We start from the raw sequence: 15,177 nt of genomic DNA, 5'->3' as shown, positions 1-15,177 counted from the left end.
TAGATATATATTTTATAAACTTAAAAGCACCGCTCAAGTCTAGGAAAGAAAGATCTTAGACTTTGTTTTAAATTTTTAAAAAATTATTTGACCCATTCTTCTAAGAGTGCATTTCCCATGCCTTAAGTATTAGTCTTCAGCCCTAAAGCCTCCTGTTTCTTCACATGTCCATTTAGGGTAACTAAAACCAGATTATAATCTCAAAAAGAGAAGAGTACCTACCAAATGCCCCCAAATTAACTTAAACTCATTTAAATTTAGTCAAGTAAAATTTATTTTAAGATAGCCAGTAGGAATAGTAGCTTTTGATTCCCAAGCAGGAGAGAATGGTAGGTACCTTATGCCCAAATCAAGAAATACCTGTCATAGATTTCAATATCTAACTTTAATTTCTAATTAGATTTTAATTTCTAGTTTTGGTATGCAATTGAAAATGGTATAGTAGATAGGTAGAGCAGAGTAGGAACGACAGGCCAGGTACGGAAGGTCACCAGGACAAAACTGGGAGGACAAGTATTGTATGGTGACACTTGTCCCCAGAGTGAACTTTCCCTCCCCTAGCATATGACGGGTCATGTGGTTTAGACGCTCCCCTGACCTTTCCTCCCCTGGCATGTCACCAGTCATGTGGTTTAGACCCCCTTAGAGGAGGAACAAGGAGGCTGGAGAATAGACTTATATACTCCTATACAAGCCCTTGCATGACCACTCCCTTAAGCATAAATACCTCAAGACAATAAGGTTCTGATCTGCATCAAATGATCTTAGGAACAAAGCCTTGGGTCTCTTGACCACAGAGACAGAGATTTGGTCAAACTAGAGATAACATCTAAGCCTCAGTTATGTTTCAGCTCCAGGTGCAGAAAAGCAGCAAGGCCAAGTGGGGTGACAACCTCACTGACATCAGGACCAACTGCAATGACTGATGACCCCTTTCCCTAGTGCTGACCAATCAGTAGAGACCTTGATCCTGAAAGGACACACCTAGAAAGCTGGTGAATTTTCTACTGAGATCCTCTTTTGAGACGTCCAGATAAAAACCCTCAAAATAAGAACTCAAGGAGGCGCATGGGATCGCTCATGGGCACGCTCGTTCTCTCTCTCTCTTATGCCCATGCCTTTCCCCTTCCTTTTCAGGTGTGTTTTCTTTGCCTTTCTTTCTCCTAAGCTCCAAGGGCCCTTCTTTTGCCTCTGGAAATTGTTTCCTGAGTCCACACAGCCTTGCTGGTTCACTTCTTCCATGAGTCACTTCTACTTCTTTTAAACTTTCACCTGTATTTGAGTTCTTTGGCTCTGAATTCTTTTCTTAGCCAAATTCAAGGATGGAGGTCTAACATCTGGCACGGTTTCGCCATTAACAAAAATAACAAGCAAAAAAGAAAGATCTGAAATGGATGGAAATTATTTATACAACTTTATAATAAATAACACTCTTTACACAAAAGTCCATTTTTAAAACCCTCAAACTTCAAAACAGAAAAATAAATTTCCATTTATAGACTTCACTCTTCCAGTTCCAAAAGTGGTTATTTTAGAATATGTATTCACAATGTAAAATTTAGTTGAACTAAATAAGTAAAATAACCCAATGCAAATGGCAATTGAACACTGAGATTTCATACAGACTATTCTCATGTCTCCCCTTTTGCTTCTTCTCTGGATAAAAGCAGGACATTGTAAATATTTTCACTAGAAATTCTGAGCAAGGACAATGGTCTTTTCAAGTACTTGAGAAAAAGTGGATTATCAAGAGAAACTCTGAGACATGGCAGTCTTCAGTGTGTTACAGAAATCACTGATTGTAAGTCTCATTAGTTCACCCGGCTACAGAGGGACTGACTGTGCTATACATGCACATGTGCTCAATTCCCTATGTCAAATAAGCTACAAACACTCCACTGCCAGCCAGATTTGTCCCTTCCATTTCAATCAGCACATTTTTCACACTTTTTTTAACACAGTAATCTCCCCTCCCAGGAGAAGTTAGTTCAAACACACTTATATGCATCTTTGGTTACAAGGACAATACAGTGTATGAATGTTGTTAATGGCTAAGTCAAAACTAGAAAATGTCCTATAGGTAGACATAAATAACCTGCATTTTCAAAGCTCCTTACAAGTCATTATATGAAATCCAGCTCTTTTTGAAACTTTTTACACATCCATGGTAGCCATCTCTCCGCTGGGCCCCCCATAAACTTTCCGTAATGCAGGTGATAAAAAAGGTCACTGAAAGTGATTCCTCCAGCCCCTTTCAGGACAGGCTAGGGCTCCAAGGGGCACACAAAGGACAAGAACATGTCTAGTTGGTTCTTCACAATAACTTCATCTGGATGTAGCTTGTGGGGTAGATAATGGGCCAGGGTCATCTCCCAGGCATCAACGAGATATACTCCAACCCCTGAGAACATCTTCCGAAGGATGCTGTCCAGCTGAAAGTTGTACCAGTCACTGTTGAAAAGGCTCACCTCAGGCCCCAGCTCTTGGGCATTCGCTGTTCGGATAACTACTACAGTCTTAGGGCTGCGATCCAAGAGCTGGACCACTGCTCGACGAATGTTCCTGAGTCGCCGAATATACACTTCCAAGGGGAAGGTGCTGAAGTGAGACCACACAGCTATGGCGACCACGGTGTTCTTCCCTCCCACGATACCATTCAGCTCATTCGCCACATAATGGAGCTCACTACTAAAGACGGTTGTGAAACGGATAGGTGGACCATGGCAGCGGTACTTGAGCAGGATGTTGTGCTTCTGGTCCACTGCAAGGAAGGGACCCACATTCTTGGGACTACCCAAGTTAAACTCCACTAAATCTGAAATGATGAAAACTCAAATTCATAAAAATGTTCAAATCAAACACACATATTTTGATTATTCTTTACTTGGTTGCTTCAAAATCAGTTTTGAAAATAAAAGTACAACAACAAAAAGATACAATACAAATGTAAAGGGAATACCTAGTTCACTGCACTGTGGCCCTCTGCCTCAGTGGACATTGACTCTACCATAGTTATTATTTAAATCACTTCATAAACATGACATTACAAAGAGTGACATCAGTGATAGATTCTATACCTACATCTATATCTCAGAAGCAAAATAATCTGGTTATCTCTGTTAGGTTAAGAAATCTTCCTGTTTGCACTGATTGTTGAATATCTAAAAATCAACTTAACATTTACACAGTATTGTTCTGACAGATATTTCTTCCAGGGCAAGGGCTATAATTTCTGCTTTTTTAAGAACACATATAGTAATCAAAGATCTATTTTTGCTATAAGCCAAATAAAGGAGCAACTCTGTTCTTTTGACTTTCCATTTCACCCCATGGATGGAAAATAATGTTACTATCTTAGAGAACTTCTATCTCTGTCATAAGAATAATAAAGATGGCAGCACAAGTTAGAATTCCCTTCTTTCCCTCCCCTTCATGTAGGTTGTGTTTTCAAGTCCAGCTCCTTTGAGATCTTCTGATCCCAGAAATCACTGATTCCTTGTTAGTCCTAAAAATCTGTACAACTCATCACTTAACACGTTGCATACCGGGGTATTTAAATGCCTTTTAGAAATGACGAAAATTCTCGCCACCTGTACGCAATGTGTTAATAAGCACCACAAGGAAAGAGGCCCGTCTCATATTCCTAAATATTCCTAGAAGTGCCTTATAGAAAACAGACTAACTTCTGGCAACCCAATTCAATAAACGTTTCCTAAGTACCTATTCAGTGCCAGCCACTACAGTGCTATAAGCCAGCAATGCTTGGATGGAGAATTCCCAGTCCTTGCCCTCAAGGAGTTTCCAGTCAATTCTGAAGCAGTAACACCAAACTATAATTGTACTACGTTACTCTTGAGGGTTAAAGTAAAAGGTTCACTCCCACTGTGTTCCCAGTCTCCTCTTCTAGATTGCCCTAGCTAATTCACTACTACTTAGCATTTAACCCCATTTAAACTGAATAAAAGCTCAATCTAACATTCTTTCTTTTGATCAAGATCAAACACCAACACAAAGCTTTATCAGCAAAGGGTATGGTGGAAAATGATCAAGACAATGTGATCATTGCTATGAAAGGAAATACCAAACTACGTCAGTAGAATTAAGAATCAAGCAACTCCTGGAAGGCCCGGCTGGTCAACATCAAACCATGCTTAGCATCATGCCATACAAATGATTTCCTTCCTCTAGATTTTTAATTTATGCTTTATCAACTCAATTAGAACTCAGCTATGTCTGTTTCAAAAAAAAACCAAGCAGAACAGAAACAGGAATTAACTTTTCACTTTTTAAAGTCCTATCTACTTCCTCCTTTCTTTCTAAAAATTAAATTTGAAGCCCCTTTAAGAAGCAAATGTCTTGTCCTGGGTCACAACAGCTAATCAGTGGTATAAGTTTCAACAAGAACCCAATACTTCCATCAATATGGCACATCCCCACCGCTGATCAAAAACTATCACACATCTTTCCACGGTTAGGATACCGCTTTAGTCCTACAGAGAAATAACTGCTTTTTCACTTGATGCCTTCTTCAGGTACCTGAGTCAGCCTGCTTATTTCAGAGCTGATTCTGTGCATGTTTGAAAGAGTTATGAAACAAAAAGCAAAGTACCAACCTGGAACAAATGCAGTTAGGTATTCAAACCATTGCCTGATTGTTGAGTCACCAAATAAATACACCACTTTTTTTTGTAAGCATTCTGTAATGTTGTCAGGGTCATTAAACTGACGTATCTTGAAGTTTCTAGGCCTCCACTGATCTTTGTAATAATACCCGGAAGGAAAAGTTCCTGAGCCTTGAGATAGTTCTGGGTTGTTATTATCTGAAAAGAAAAAGAAAAATATGAAATATTCTGAAATTTTCTTCCAACAAACCATACATGAAAAATGTTCCAAGAAACACAATTATGACCTAATATTTTCTAGCCTGATAACATATGGGTTACATTTCCTGCTGTCACATCTCAGAGAAATCCTGAACTTTCCTCTTATTACAAAAGGTTCTCCTTTGCACAAAAATGGGAAAATCTGAAATGGGTGTGAGGGTGTTGGTAAACGAAGAAACAGGAAAGGGGACTTCTTTTTTTTTCAGCATTCCCTCTGGGTATGCATATTTTTATCAAAGCCAAAAATGAAAGGAGGCAAAAACTGAGGAAATATGTAGGCATAAGCACTGTCCAACATTATCCCAGAACAGGAGAAGAGTTTCTCATTCAAATGCCTGTGAGGCAAGTTAACAAAGTAAATTCTTATTTTACACATGCATAGTAATGACCCACTGTTTCTCAGCCCATTAAAAGGAAAGTTTTAACCCATGACTCCTATAATCGAATACTAATTCAGGAAACCACCAGAGAACCAAACCAATGACATGCAGTCTAAATAATTATTCTCCGCAAAAGGTTCAGAAGACTGTTATGCTCAATGAACAATACTAAAAATACATCAGTAGCATGTATTCATGGTTGCAGCCTAACTACACATGATAACACAGTGCCAAGACACCTTTCAGAGGAACAGTCAACATCCTTGTGCCCTGGCACCTCCCTTGGGAAATGCCACTGTGCAAACAACATGCTTTACATGCACCAAAACAGACAGGAACTGTTAGTATTTCTTGCAAGTTTACTTTACACCAGACACTGTTGCAAGCAATTAAATGTATTATTTCATAAGATGCTCATGGTATCTCTTTAAGGTAGGTCCTACTATTATCCCCCTACCTTTCACAACAGTTATGCAACATGACCTAGGCCCCAAAGCTGGTAAGGAGCCAAGTCAGGAATTGATGATCCAAGCAGGTGAAACCCAAAACCCATGCTCTTAACCGCTGTGCTAAATCGCCTCTCAAAAACAGATGTGGGTAGATGTCAGCCATTTTCTTTTTGCCTTTTCCCTGAAGGTGTACACTTACCATTTCTAACACTTATTCAAATCCATCATCTTCAGAAAACCACCAATCATTTTATATCACTTCCTTATACACCCCAAGATTCAAACCTTGATCATAATCCAGTAATTCTATAGTCTCACCCATTAAACCACAACCCAAAATCCAAATGTTTATATGACTCCTAAGTTTTAGTCCCTATTTGTGACTATTTTCACCTAATTTGATATTATCCCTTTTACTCAAAATTGTTTTGGTTTTATTTCCTTCAAGAAAGATGCCTTATTTTGATAGACAATACATATTTAATCTTTCTAAGGCATTTGCTAATTTTTCGCAGGTCCAGGGCCTAAATTGAAAAATAAACAGCATTTCTAAAAGTTTTATTTGGCAAATGTAATTATCAAAAAAATTATAAAAATTGAGGGGATCAAAATTGCCAATGTGCTGGAGATGTTTGTCAATCATGTGGTGTGGAAGTTTATGTGTCAGAGTTGAGTTCTCATTCAGAACAATCCATATCAACAAAGACATTGGTAGGAGGGGTTGCTACAGGAATGACCAGACACACCTTGGACGGGGCTCCATCCAGATATCTATAATTTCATAACCTATTTGTTACCCTAAGATTCTTCAAACTTTGAATGAAAGATTAAGTACAGCAATTGCCAAACCTTTTTAGGCACTTAAATATTTACTGAATGAATGAGAGGATGGATAAATGAATGAGGAGAATGACGAGATAAAAATGAATCAGGCTGCTAGCTAAAGAAAAAACACCCCTTCATTCTCTTCATTCAAAGATTTATTTGGTTTATTCAAAAACAATTTCTCAACATGTCCCGAGTGTGGCTTTACCATGTTACCACACTTTGCCCAAAGCTCACTCAATGATATTGGAAGATCAAGGCTGCACAGGCCTGAGAGCTCCAAAACATTTACTAGGTTGGGAATGAAAAGTTATTCTGAAGTTACAATTTTTACCAGTTAACTCAGTAGACTCAGCTATTCTCTGTCAAATACATGTTATAAAGAAAAGTGTGCATCACACAGGAAGCAATCACTGTTTCTATTCAAATGTTAATTATATTTACTACCAGAGTTAAGACAATCAGAGCAATTCAATTACCGAATCTGACATTAATTCTTTAAACTGGCAGCTCTAGATAACAGAACTTATTGAAATGCATGGACTTACATTGCCCTCTTCTGGTCAGCTGGGACAAAAACATTTCCTGACAGGATTTTAAGCAGTTCAAAGTCAGCATTTCTTGGAACTCAGAATGCATTTTCACATAAGATAACTGAGATATGAAAGCCTCTTAAATCATAATATGACCCCTAGTTATTATAATGTGGAATAAAAATAATTTAAAAATTAAAAATGAGTTATTATGCAATTTTATGATTATCTTGAATATAGAAGGTGAAGAAGTTTACACAGAGGTGGTTGTAAAGGCAGATATAAAGGTCTTTATGCAAAACAGATGGGATAGTTTTAATCATTCACAAATAAGGTCCCTGCTTTTCTAATATATCTTGGGCTTCTCTTTAAAGCCCATGGCTTAAATTTCCCTGCAAATGCTGTCATCCATTCATTAGCCATAATGAGGGCCATTTGACTCACAAATGGGACAAAATTAGAAAAAAGCAGAGATAAATTTCCCTAAGGCATCTAGAAAGAGCTGGAGAGAATGCAAATTAAGGATGGGGCATATGTGTGTACACACGTGTGCACATGTCCCTTAATTGTATGGCCTAAAATTACTAAAATATAATAGTAAAGGCCAGGCCAAAGGGGAGTGGATGGTTCATGACAGGAAAGAAAAACAAGGCAGAGAAGAAAGAGAGCCAAATAATTCTTTGACCAGGGAACACGGTGAGCACAGGAATACTTAGGGGCCATCTCAGAGAGATAAGGAATGAGGACAGTGTGTGTCAAGCTGTTTAAGCACACTGGTCAAGTGCTGGGGATATGAGAAGGTCCAGGCTACACAGTTATTATAATAGCTTGAATTTGAATTTACCCTTAAATCCCCACTATAAAACGTTAGGAATTTGTTCTGTTTTGTTTGTTTTTTTTTTTTTCTTTATATTTTAGCTCCTTAAAAGCTAAGCATTTTAGAGAGGAAAGCTAAAAATGCTGTATAAGTAGAAATACCTGCAGACTCAGAATGCTGAAAGGGACCTCAGAGAATAGCTAGTCCAAAAGGTGAAGAAAGGAAGTCACAGAGTGACTTGCCAAGTTCTCAGACAGTTGTGGAAGGCAGTAGTAGAGGTGGTACTGTTTACAAAGACATACATTATATTACTGATACAGTTGTGGAAGTGGGCTTCCTTCCCCAAAATGGGATTTTAGTTGGATTTTTTATGTAGGAATGAGCCTTTTGATTTTCTAAATTAATTGGACCTGAACCTTAGCCTCATTATCTATAAAGTAGGTTTCTAGTTATTATAAAGGGCTGTGAAAATTCAGTGCTGTAAGAGTGTGAAAGCACATTTTTTAATAATAAAGGGCTACACTGGAGTGCGAGAAATATTCTCTATGTTCTCAGCATTCCTTATCTTGATCTGAGTGATAACTTATTAGTTTTCCATTGCTGTGTAACACAGCACCACAAATTTAGTGGTTTAAAAACAAGGTACATTTACTCCCCACAGCTCTGTTAGGTCAAAAGCATGGGGTGTGGCATAGCTGGGTTCTCTGCTCAGGTCCCACAAGTTGATATCCGGATGTCAGCAGGCTGCATTTCTTCCTGAAGCTTCGGGAGAAGAATCCACTTCCAAACTCATTCAACTGGGGCTAATTCTGTTCTTTGTGGTATAAGGAATTTACTTGCCTTTACTTCCTTTGTAACTGGGTCTCGTTTCCTTGTCAGCCAGGTAATGCCCTTCAGCTCCTAGAAGCTGCCTATAGTCTTTGCCACATGGCTTCCTTCATCTTTAAAGCCAGCAACTCAGAATCTCCTTCTCATGGAATCCTTCTCACACTTTCGATCTTTCTTCAGAAAGAAGCTGGTCCCTGTTAAGAGCTTATCTGATTAGATCAGATCTACCCAGGATAATCTCTTTTTTTTTTTTTACATTCAATTTTGTCATATAATATAATTGAAAGAAAGATATTAGTAAGGGCATGGAACACTGGGAGTCACCTTAGAATTTGTTCTACCCCATTTACAAAGATATGTAAGAATGTAAAATTGTATGTACTATATGCTTATGATCTGTAGGCTCCATTGTGTATAAGATATATTTCAATAGATAAAGAAAAACAGTAAAAAACTACAAAGATATTAATCTTCATTTTGTTACTAATAGATCTAGTCCTATCTAAATTCTCAGTAAGCTCCCCCAAAAATATGAGCTCCAGTTTAGTTTTTGAGGAAGTTAGAAATTATCGAGTTTCCTAAGCCATGAGGTTATGATAGTCTGGGGACCTCAGTACAGTGCTTATAAAAATTCAACAGTAATCGTGATGCTGGGGAAGCCTGCTAGATAGAAGTCAGGTCCTTGTCCTTGGTAATGTAGCCTAGTCTAATTAAAAGTTGTGCTGCTTTGCTTTTGACTAGAATTATCCCCATGTATAGGGGTAGCACTGGCAATCTCAAGCAATCCAACAGACTCTAAATATGCACCTTAGGATAATTTTACTTTATAGAAAAATCATCTAATACATAAATAACAAATTTTCATTGGGGAAAAAAACCCCTCCAAGATATAGGATTCATAAGTGACATAATAAAAAGGAGAAAGACTGAACTCTTCCAAAGCCAGGACAAAAAGAAAAACCCAAGATGGGCCTAAAATATCTTGTGGCACCAGGAAGGAAGTACTCAAAAAACAAACAAGAAACAAAAAATGCTGAGAGCATGTCAAAAGGGCATAGAAGCCAGACTGAAAAAGTTCCCAATTTCCAACATAAGTGAATTATAGTCAAAGAATGAAATAATCATGAGTCTATACTGATAATTAAATAAATGGGAAAGAAGGGACAACTCTTTCTTACAGAAAAATTCCAATTAACAAATGTCTTAAGAATGAGACAAAGCAAGTCATCATTAGAACACCACAGGAATATGTGCTGCAAGATCTACTGATGAATACTAAAATTAGTAGGTAGAAGTTTAAACGGTAACAGAATATGTAGTCTCTATGAGTTTCCTGTGGCTGCTGTAACAAATTACCACAAATTCAGTGGCTTAAAACAACACAGCTTTTTTCTCTTACAGTTCTGGAGGCCAGAAATTCAAAATCAGTATCACTGGGCCGAATCCATGGCATCAGCAGACCACAGACTCTGGAGGCCGTAGGGAAGAATCTGTGTCCTTGCCTCTCCTAACTAAGCTCTGTATTCTTTAGTCACAACCCCTTCCTTCATTGTTAAAGCCAGTAGCATGGCATCTTCAAATCTCTCTCTGCTTCCACCTTCACATTGCCTTCTGCCTTCTGTATGATATATCCCTCTGCCTCCCTCTTAAAAGGACACTTATAATTGCATTGAGGGCTCACTGAGATAATCCAGATAATCTCTTCTCAAGACCCTTAACTTAATCACATATGCGACATTTATTTTGCCATATAAGGTAACATTCGCAAATTTGATGAATAAGGATCTGGGGGAGACATCATTCAGCCTACACATTCTCAAAGCAGTTCTCCAGAATACTATGCAAATACAAATATACCAACAATAAATTTTAAAAATAAATAAATAAAAATAAGTTTACAGTGAAGAACTCTGGCAGACACCACCTTAATCAAGTGATCAAGGCTAATATCATTAGCAATACATATCAATATTGTGCACCCCCTTTAAAGGACACCAAGGTTAGCATTGTTGGCAATGCATATTGACGTCATGTAACCCCTTAAAAGGATACAACATTATTTCTGTGCTATTCCTTCCAAAAATGTATAACCTCGTTCTACTCAGAGGAAAACATTAGACAAACCCAAAGTTAGAAATATGTTAAAAAATATCTAACCACTGCTATTCAAAAGGGTCAAGGTCAGAAAGATAGTGAAAGACTGAGGAATTGCCACGGAGGGAAGACTAAGAAAACATGGCAAATAAATGCAATGTGGGATCCTGCACTGGATTCTGGAACAGAAATAGGACATTAGTAGAGAAACTGATGAAATCAAAATAAATTCTATAGTTTAGTTAATAATGTTGTATTGATGTTAAATTCTTAGTTTTGGTAAGGGTTCTGTGGTTACTTAAGATGTTAGCGTAAATGAAGCTGGGTAAAGGCTATACGGGAACTCTCCTATTTCTGCAACTCTTAAGTCTAAAATTATCTGAAAACAAAACTAAAAGAACTTAAGAGAGAATGAAGGAATAAAGGGAGTGAGGAAAGGAGAGTATGAGTCCTTTGTTTAGGATCTTTGAGTAACCCCTGCTGGGGGCACTCATATCAATAGGGTGAGCTTCAGTTAAGTTCTGCCAAGCTGGACTCCATATTATATACAGGGGTGAACAAAAGTAGGTTTACAGTTGTGAGTACATGAAACAGTTTATTCTTATATTACCTTTTATTAATTATTATAGTATTTATCTGTATTATTTGTCTTCTTATTAATATTATCATTATTGTATATCCTTACTTATGATTTCTCTTTTAGGTAATGATGCCTGGTAACTTAACCTACTTTTGCCCACCTTTGTACAGCTACTGCCCTTTTCTTTCCAATTATGTATGGTACCTGCTTCAAGATGGTTTTCTTAAAAGCCAGGCTATTCAGCTCCTACTGATTCATGGTTGCTTTCTTCCAACCATGCAAGTTCCTTAGTAATGCTGATGCTGCCAGTTGTTTGAGAACAACTTCCTTTCATTAACACAATGTTTTTGATTTAAAAAATTTCCATGACAATTTTACACTCATTTCTTGAATATAGCTAGAACAGTGATATCCAAAAGAACTTTCTGCAATGATGCATACATTTTTTACAAAATGTTATCCAATATGGTAGCCACCACTAGCTACATGTAGCTATTGAGCATGTGTGACTAAAGAATTAAATTTTCAATTTTATTTAATTTTAGGTTAAATAGCACATATGAATAATAGCTACCATAAAGGACAGAATCGCTCTGAAGGCTCTTGAAGAGCCAAAGAGAAAGGGGTGTGGGGGAAGAAGACAACTTTTACATGTGCATAAATAGCAAAACCATTATGCACATAAGGGCTAACTGATTTATTTTCATCTAATAGCTCTTTCAGTATTTTCAGTTGTGCTCAAAAGTAACCATGTCATATTACTGAGAAAATAGGATTTTGTAACATCAGTGAAACTACAGAGCCTCCACCCACTTACCAAGAAAAACAACGAATATTGGAGCTCAGTTCTTTTTACCTTTTATTCTCCTGGGAATTACCGTCACCCAATCAGGTCCACTGGAGTTGATTGGCATTTTGATATTGACACCACTTTAAGAGGAATAAAAAGAGTACAGGTTTAGATTCAGGAACACTTATTTTTCAATATGTATCTTTATTTACAAATAAAAAATGGATATGATTTCACAGAGCCTCATTAAGATTAAATATTCTCACAAATACTAATCAACATAATAACTAACTCTCTTAAAATAAGCAGGTCATATAATGTGAACAGGAATTAATAGATTAAATTTTCACTGCTTAGCCCTTAACTCAAACTCCAAAATGATAAATTCTGGTTTGAACAGCTTACTCCCCTTGTATTGGGAGAATGGTTCATACCGATGAGAGCGTCTCTTTTGTCACTACCTAGTGTCAGACTGCAAGTCTATGCAGCATTAAGTCGCCTGTCAGATTCCTTAGGCCTTGCACATAACTAAAATGAGTCCTACTGTGAACACTTGTTCCCAGATATGAACTCATGCAGTGCTTTGTTCATCATTACTATGGCTCTTTAGTGTCTATTCCCCTTACTAAAACATACTCCTTGAAGACAAGGATTGTGTCTTATTTACCTTTTGTTTTCTGTCCTTACTAGCACAAGCCCTGGATGAGAGTCTGCTTACAAAGTATCTGATGGAGGGCTGTGTGAAAAAGTGGGGGATATAGGAACCCAAGAGCAAAATACTGAAAATTTGGTGAACTATTCCAGAAACTGGGTCACAATAATTGGGTCTCTTACACTTAGACCAAAAACAAACAAACAAATAAATAAAATGCTAACTTGTCAAAATCTTGATATGGGAACTTGCAGTCATGATTTTTGTTTCATCAAAAGTCAATTAAAAAAATACTTGTTCTTAAATAATTCTTTAACTTTACTGTATGCCAAGCACCCCTAGAGGCCAGGAATATAATAGTAAGAAAGACACCACAGCATCTCCTGCTTTACAGAACTTACATTATAATGGGGGAGACCAAAAAAATTAAGGAAGGAAGTATAGGCGGCTACATTAGAGATTAACAAAATTTCATAGTTCAATAAGTGACATTTAAGAGCACACACAACTTTCAAAAGAGCACATATAAACTGCTTTCATGAGTTTGGAGCATTAAGGTAAGAAAACAAAGAAAACATCACCTCTGCAATTTGCCTGTAAAAATGTTTAATGTCATTTCAGTCGTGCAGAAAAAAGAAAACAGCAATTCCAAATCAAGGGACATTCTACAAAATTATGACATCAAAATTCTTAACATTAAAAAAAAAAGAACAAAATAAGCTAGAGACCTCTTCTGAATTAAAGGAGATAAAAGAGATAACTAAATACATTGTCTGTGAATATCGATTCAATTAGTTAAAATAAAAAAGGTAGTTAAAAAGAACATTATTGGGACAACTGGAGAAACTTGAATATGGACTGCATAGTAACTAATAATATTGCACAATGATAAATGTCCCAAGTATGGTAATTGTGTTATGGTTATATGTTGGAGAAAGCCCATGTTCCTAGGAGATGCATACTCATGGGGCTCAGTGCCATGATGTCTACAACTTACTCTCAAATGGTCTGAGGGGGCAGGAAATTATATGCGCACACATATATGCACACATACAGAGAAAAAGCAAACGTGGCAAACCATTAACAATGATGACTCTAAGTTAAAGATATATGGGTGCTCATTATTATTCTTGCAGAATTTCTAAGGATTTGAAGTGTTTTTAATACAAAGTTAGAAAGAAAAAAGGCATAGAAGATGGAGGCATAAGTAAACACAGCTCACCTCCTCCCACAAACACAGCAAAAATTACAACTGGACAAGAAATCAACTATCACCCAGAATCATCATACAGTCAAGCTATATTGAAGTCTGACAACCAAGGAATTAAAGAAGCCACATTCATCCAGACAGGTAGGAGGGGCAGGAGGGTGGAGAGGCACAGAGATGCAAAGATGTGCAGAGAGGTATAGAGATGCAGAGATGAGATGTGGAATGGGCAGTCCCACACCCACATGAGGTAGATAAAAATAGGGAGGGATACCTTCAGGAGCAAGGGATCCCAGCCCCACACCAGACCACCCAGCCCAGGGTTCCAGTGATAGAAAGATAAGTCCCCACACCTTCTGGCTGTGAAAACCAGTCGGGGCTGGGGCAGCAGAAGAAACCGCTGGGTTCTCAAGAGTCTCCTCTTTAAGGGCCTGCAATGGACTTAGGACTTACACAGATTCACTCCCTCCGAGCTTCAGCACCAGGGCAATTGCTGGAAGGGCACTGGTGGTATATAGAGAAATTGAAGTGTCTGGTATCAGAGCAAGTGCCAGGAAACAGCTTCCTTCTGGATAAAACTCTAGAGGCCAGGCAGCTGCACTGTCCCTTCTCTAAGCCCTCCTCACATAGAGACACAGAGCAGCAACAAGGGTTGCCCCATCCTGGTGATTACTTAAGACTCCTCCCCATCCCACTTACCTGAGCACTTTTCTACAATAGGCCAGACTACTACAGCAGCTCCATCTAATACACAGAAACACAGGGAGGCTGCCAAAATGAGGAGACAAAGAAATATGGCCCAAATGAAAGAACAGAAAAAAGCTCCAGAAAAAGAACTAAATGAAATGGCGATAAGCAAACTATCAGATGCAGAGTTCAATACACTGGTTATTAGGATGCTCAAGGAACTCATTGGGTACTTCAACAGAATGAAAAAGATACAGGCAAATATGAAGATTACACTAAGTGGAATAAAGAAAAATTTACAGGGAACCAACAATGGACTGGATGAAGCTGAGAATCAAATCAATGATTTGGAATATACAGAAAAAAAAAACATTCAATCGGAGCAGAAAAAAGAAAAGAGAATCCAAAGAAATGAGGATAGGCTAAAGAGCCTCTAGGACATCTTCAAACAT

General features: G+C 37.8%; 1 protein-coding gene across 3 annotated transcripts in view; it reads right to left on the bottom strand.

Moving 5' to 3' along the window:
* Window positions 1-256: 256 nt before the first annotated feature.
* The window catches only part of NXPE3 (neurexophilin and PC-esterase domain family member 3), a 43,561-nt gene continuing 28,640 nt past the window's right edge, over window positions 257-15,177 (bottom strand). For all 3 annotated transcript variants that reach the window (XM_090276234.1, XM_090276242.1, XM_090276249.1), the window contains 3 exons: window positions 12,246-12,319; window positions 4,614-4,820; window positions 257-2,815 (listed from right to left, as the gene is read on the bottom strand). In XM_090276234.1, coding sequence (XP_090132360.1) covers window positions 2,265-2,815; window positions 4,614-4,820; window positions 12,246-12,319 — 832 coding nt within the window. In that variant the 3' untranslated portion in view covers window positions 257-2,264. The remainder of the gene's footprint in view (window positions 2,816-4,613; window positions 4,821-12,245; window positions 12,320-15,177) is intronic.

The sequence above is a fragment of the Furipterus horrens genome, unplaced genomic scaffold (genome assembly GCF_987537825.1).
Source record: "Furipterus horrens unplaced genomic scaffold, mFurHor1.1.pri manual_scaffold_1, whole genome shotgun sequence".
NCBI lineage: Eukaryota > Metazoa > Chordata > Mammalia > Chiroptera > Furipteridae > Furipterus > Furipterus horrens.
The sequence above is the reverse complement of the archived record's forward strand: the minus strand, read 5'-3'. Positions and strand labels throughout refer to the sequence as shown.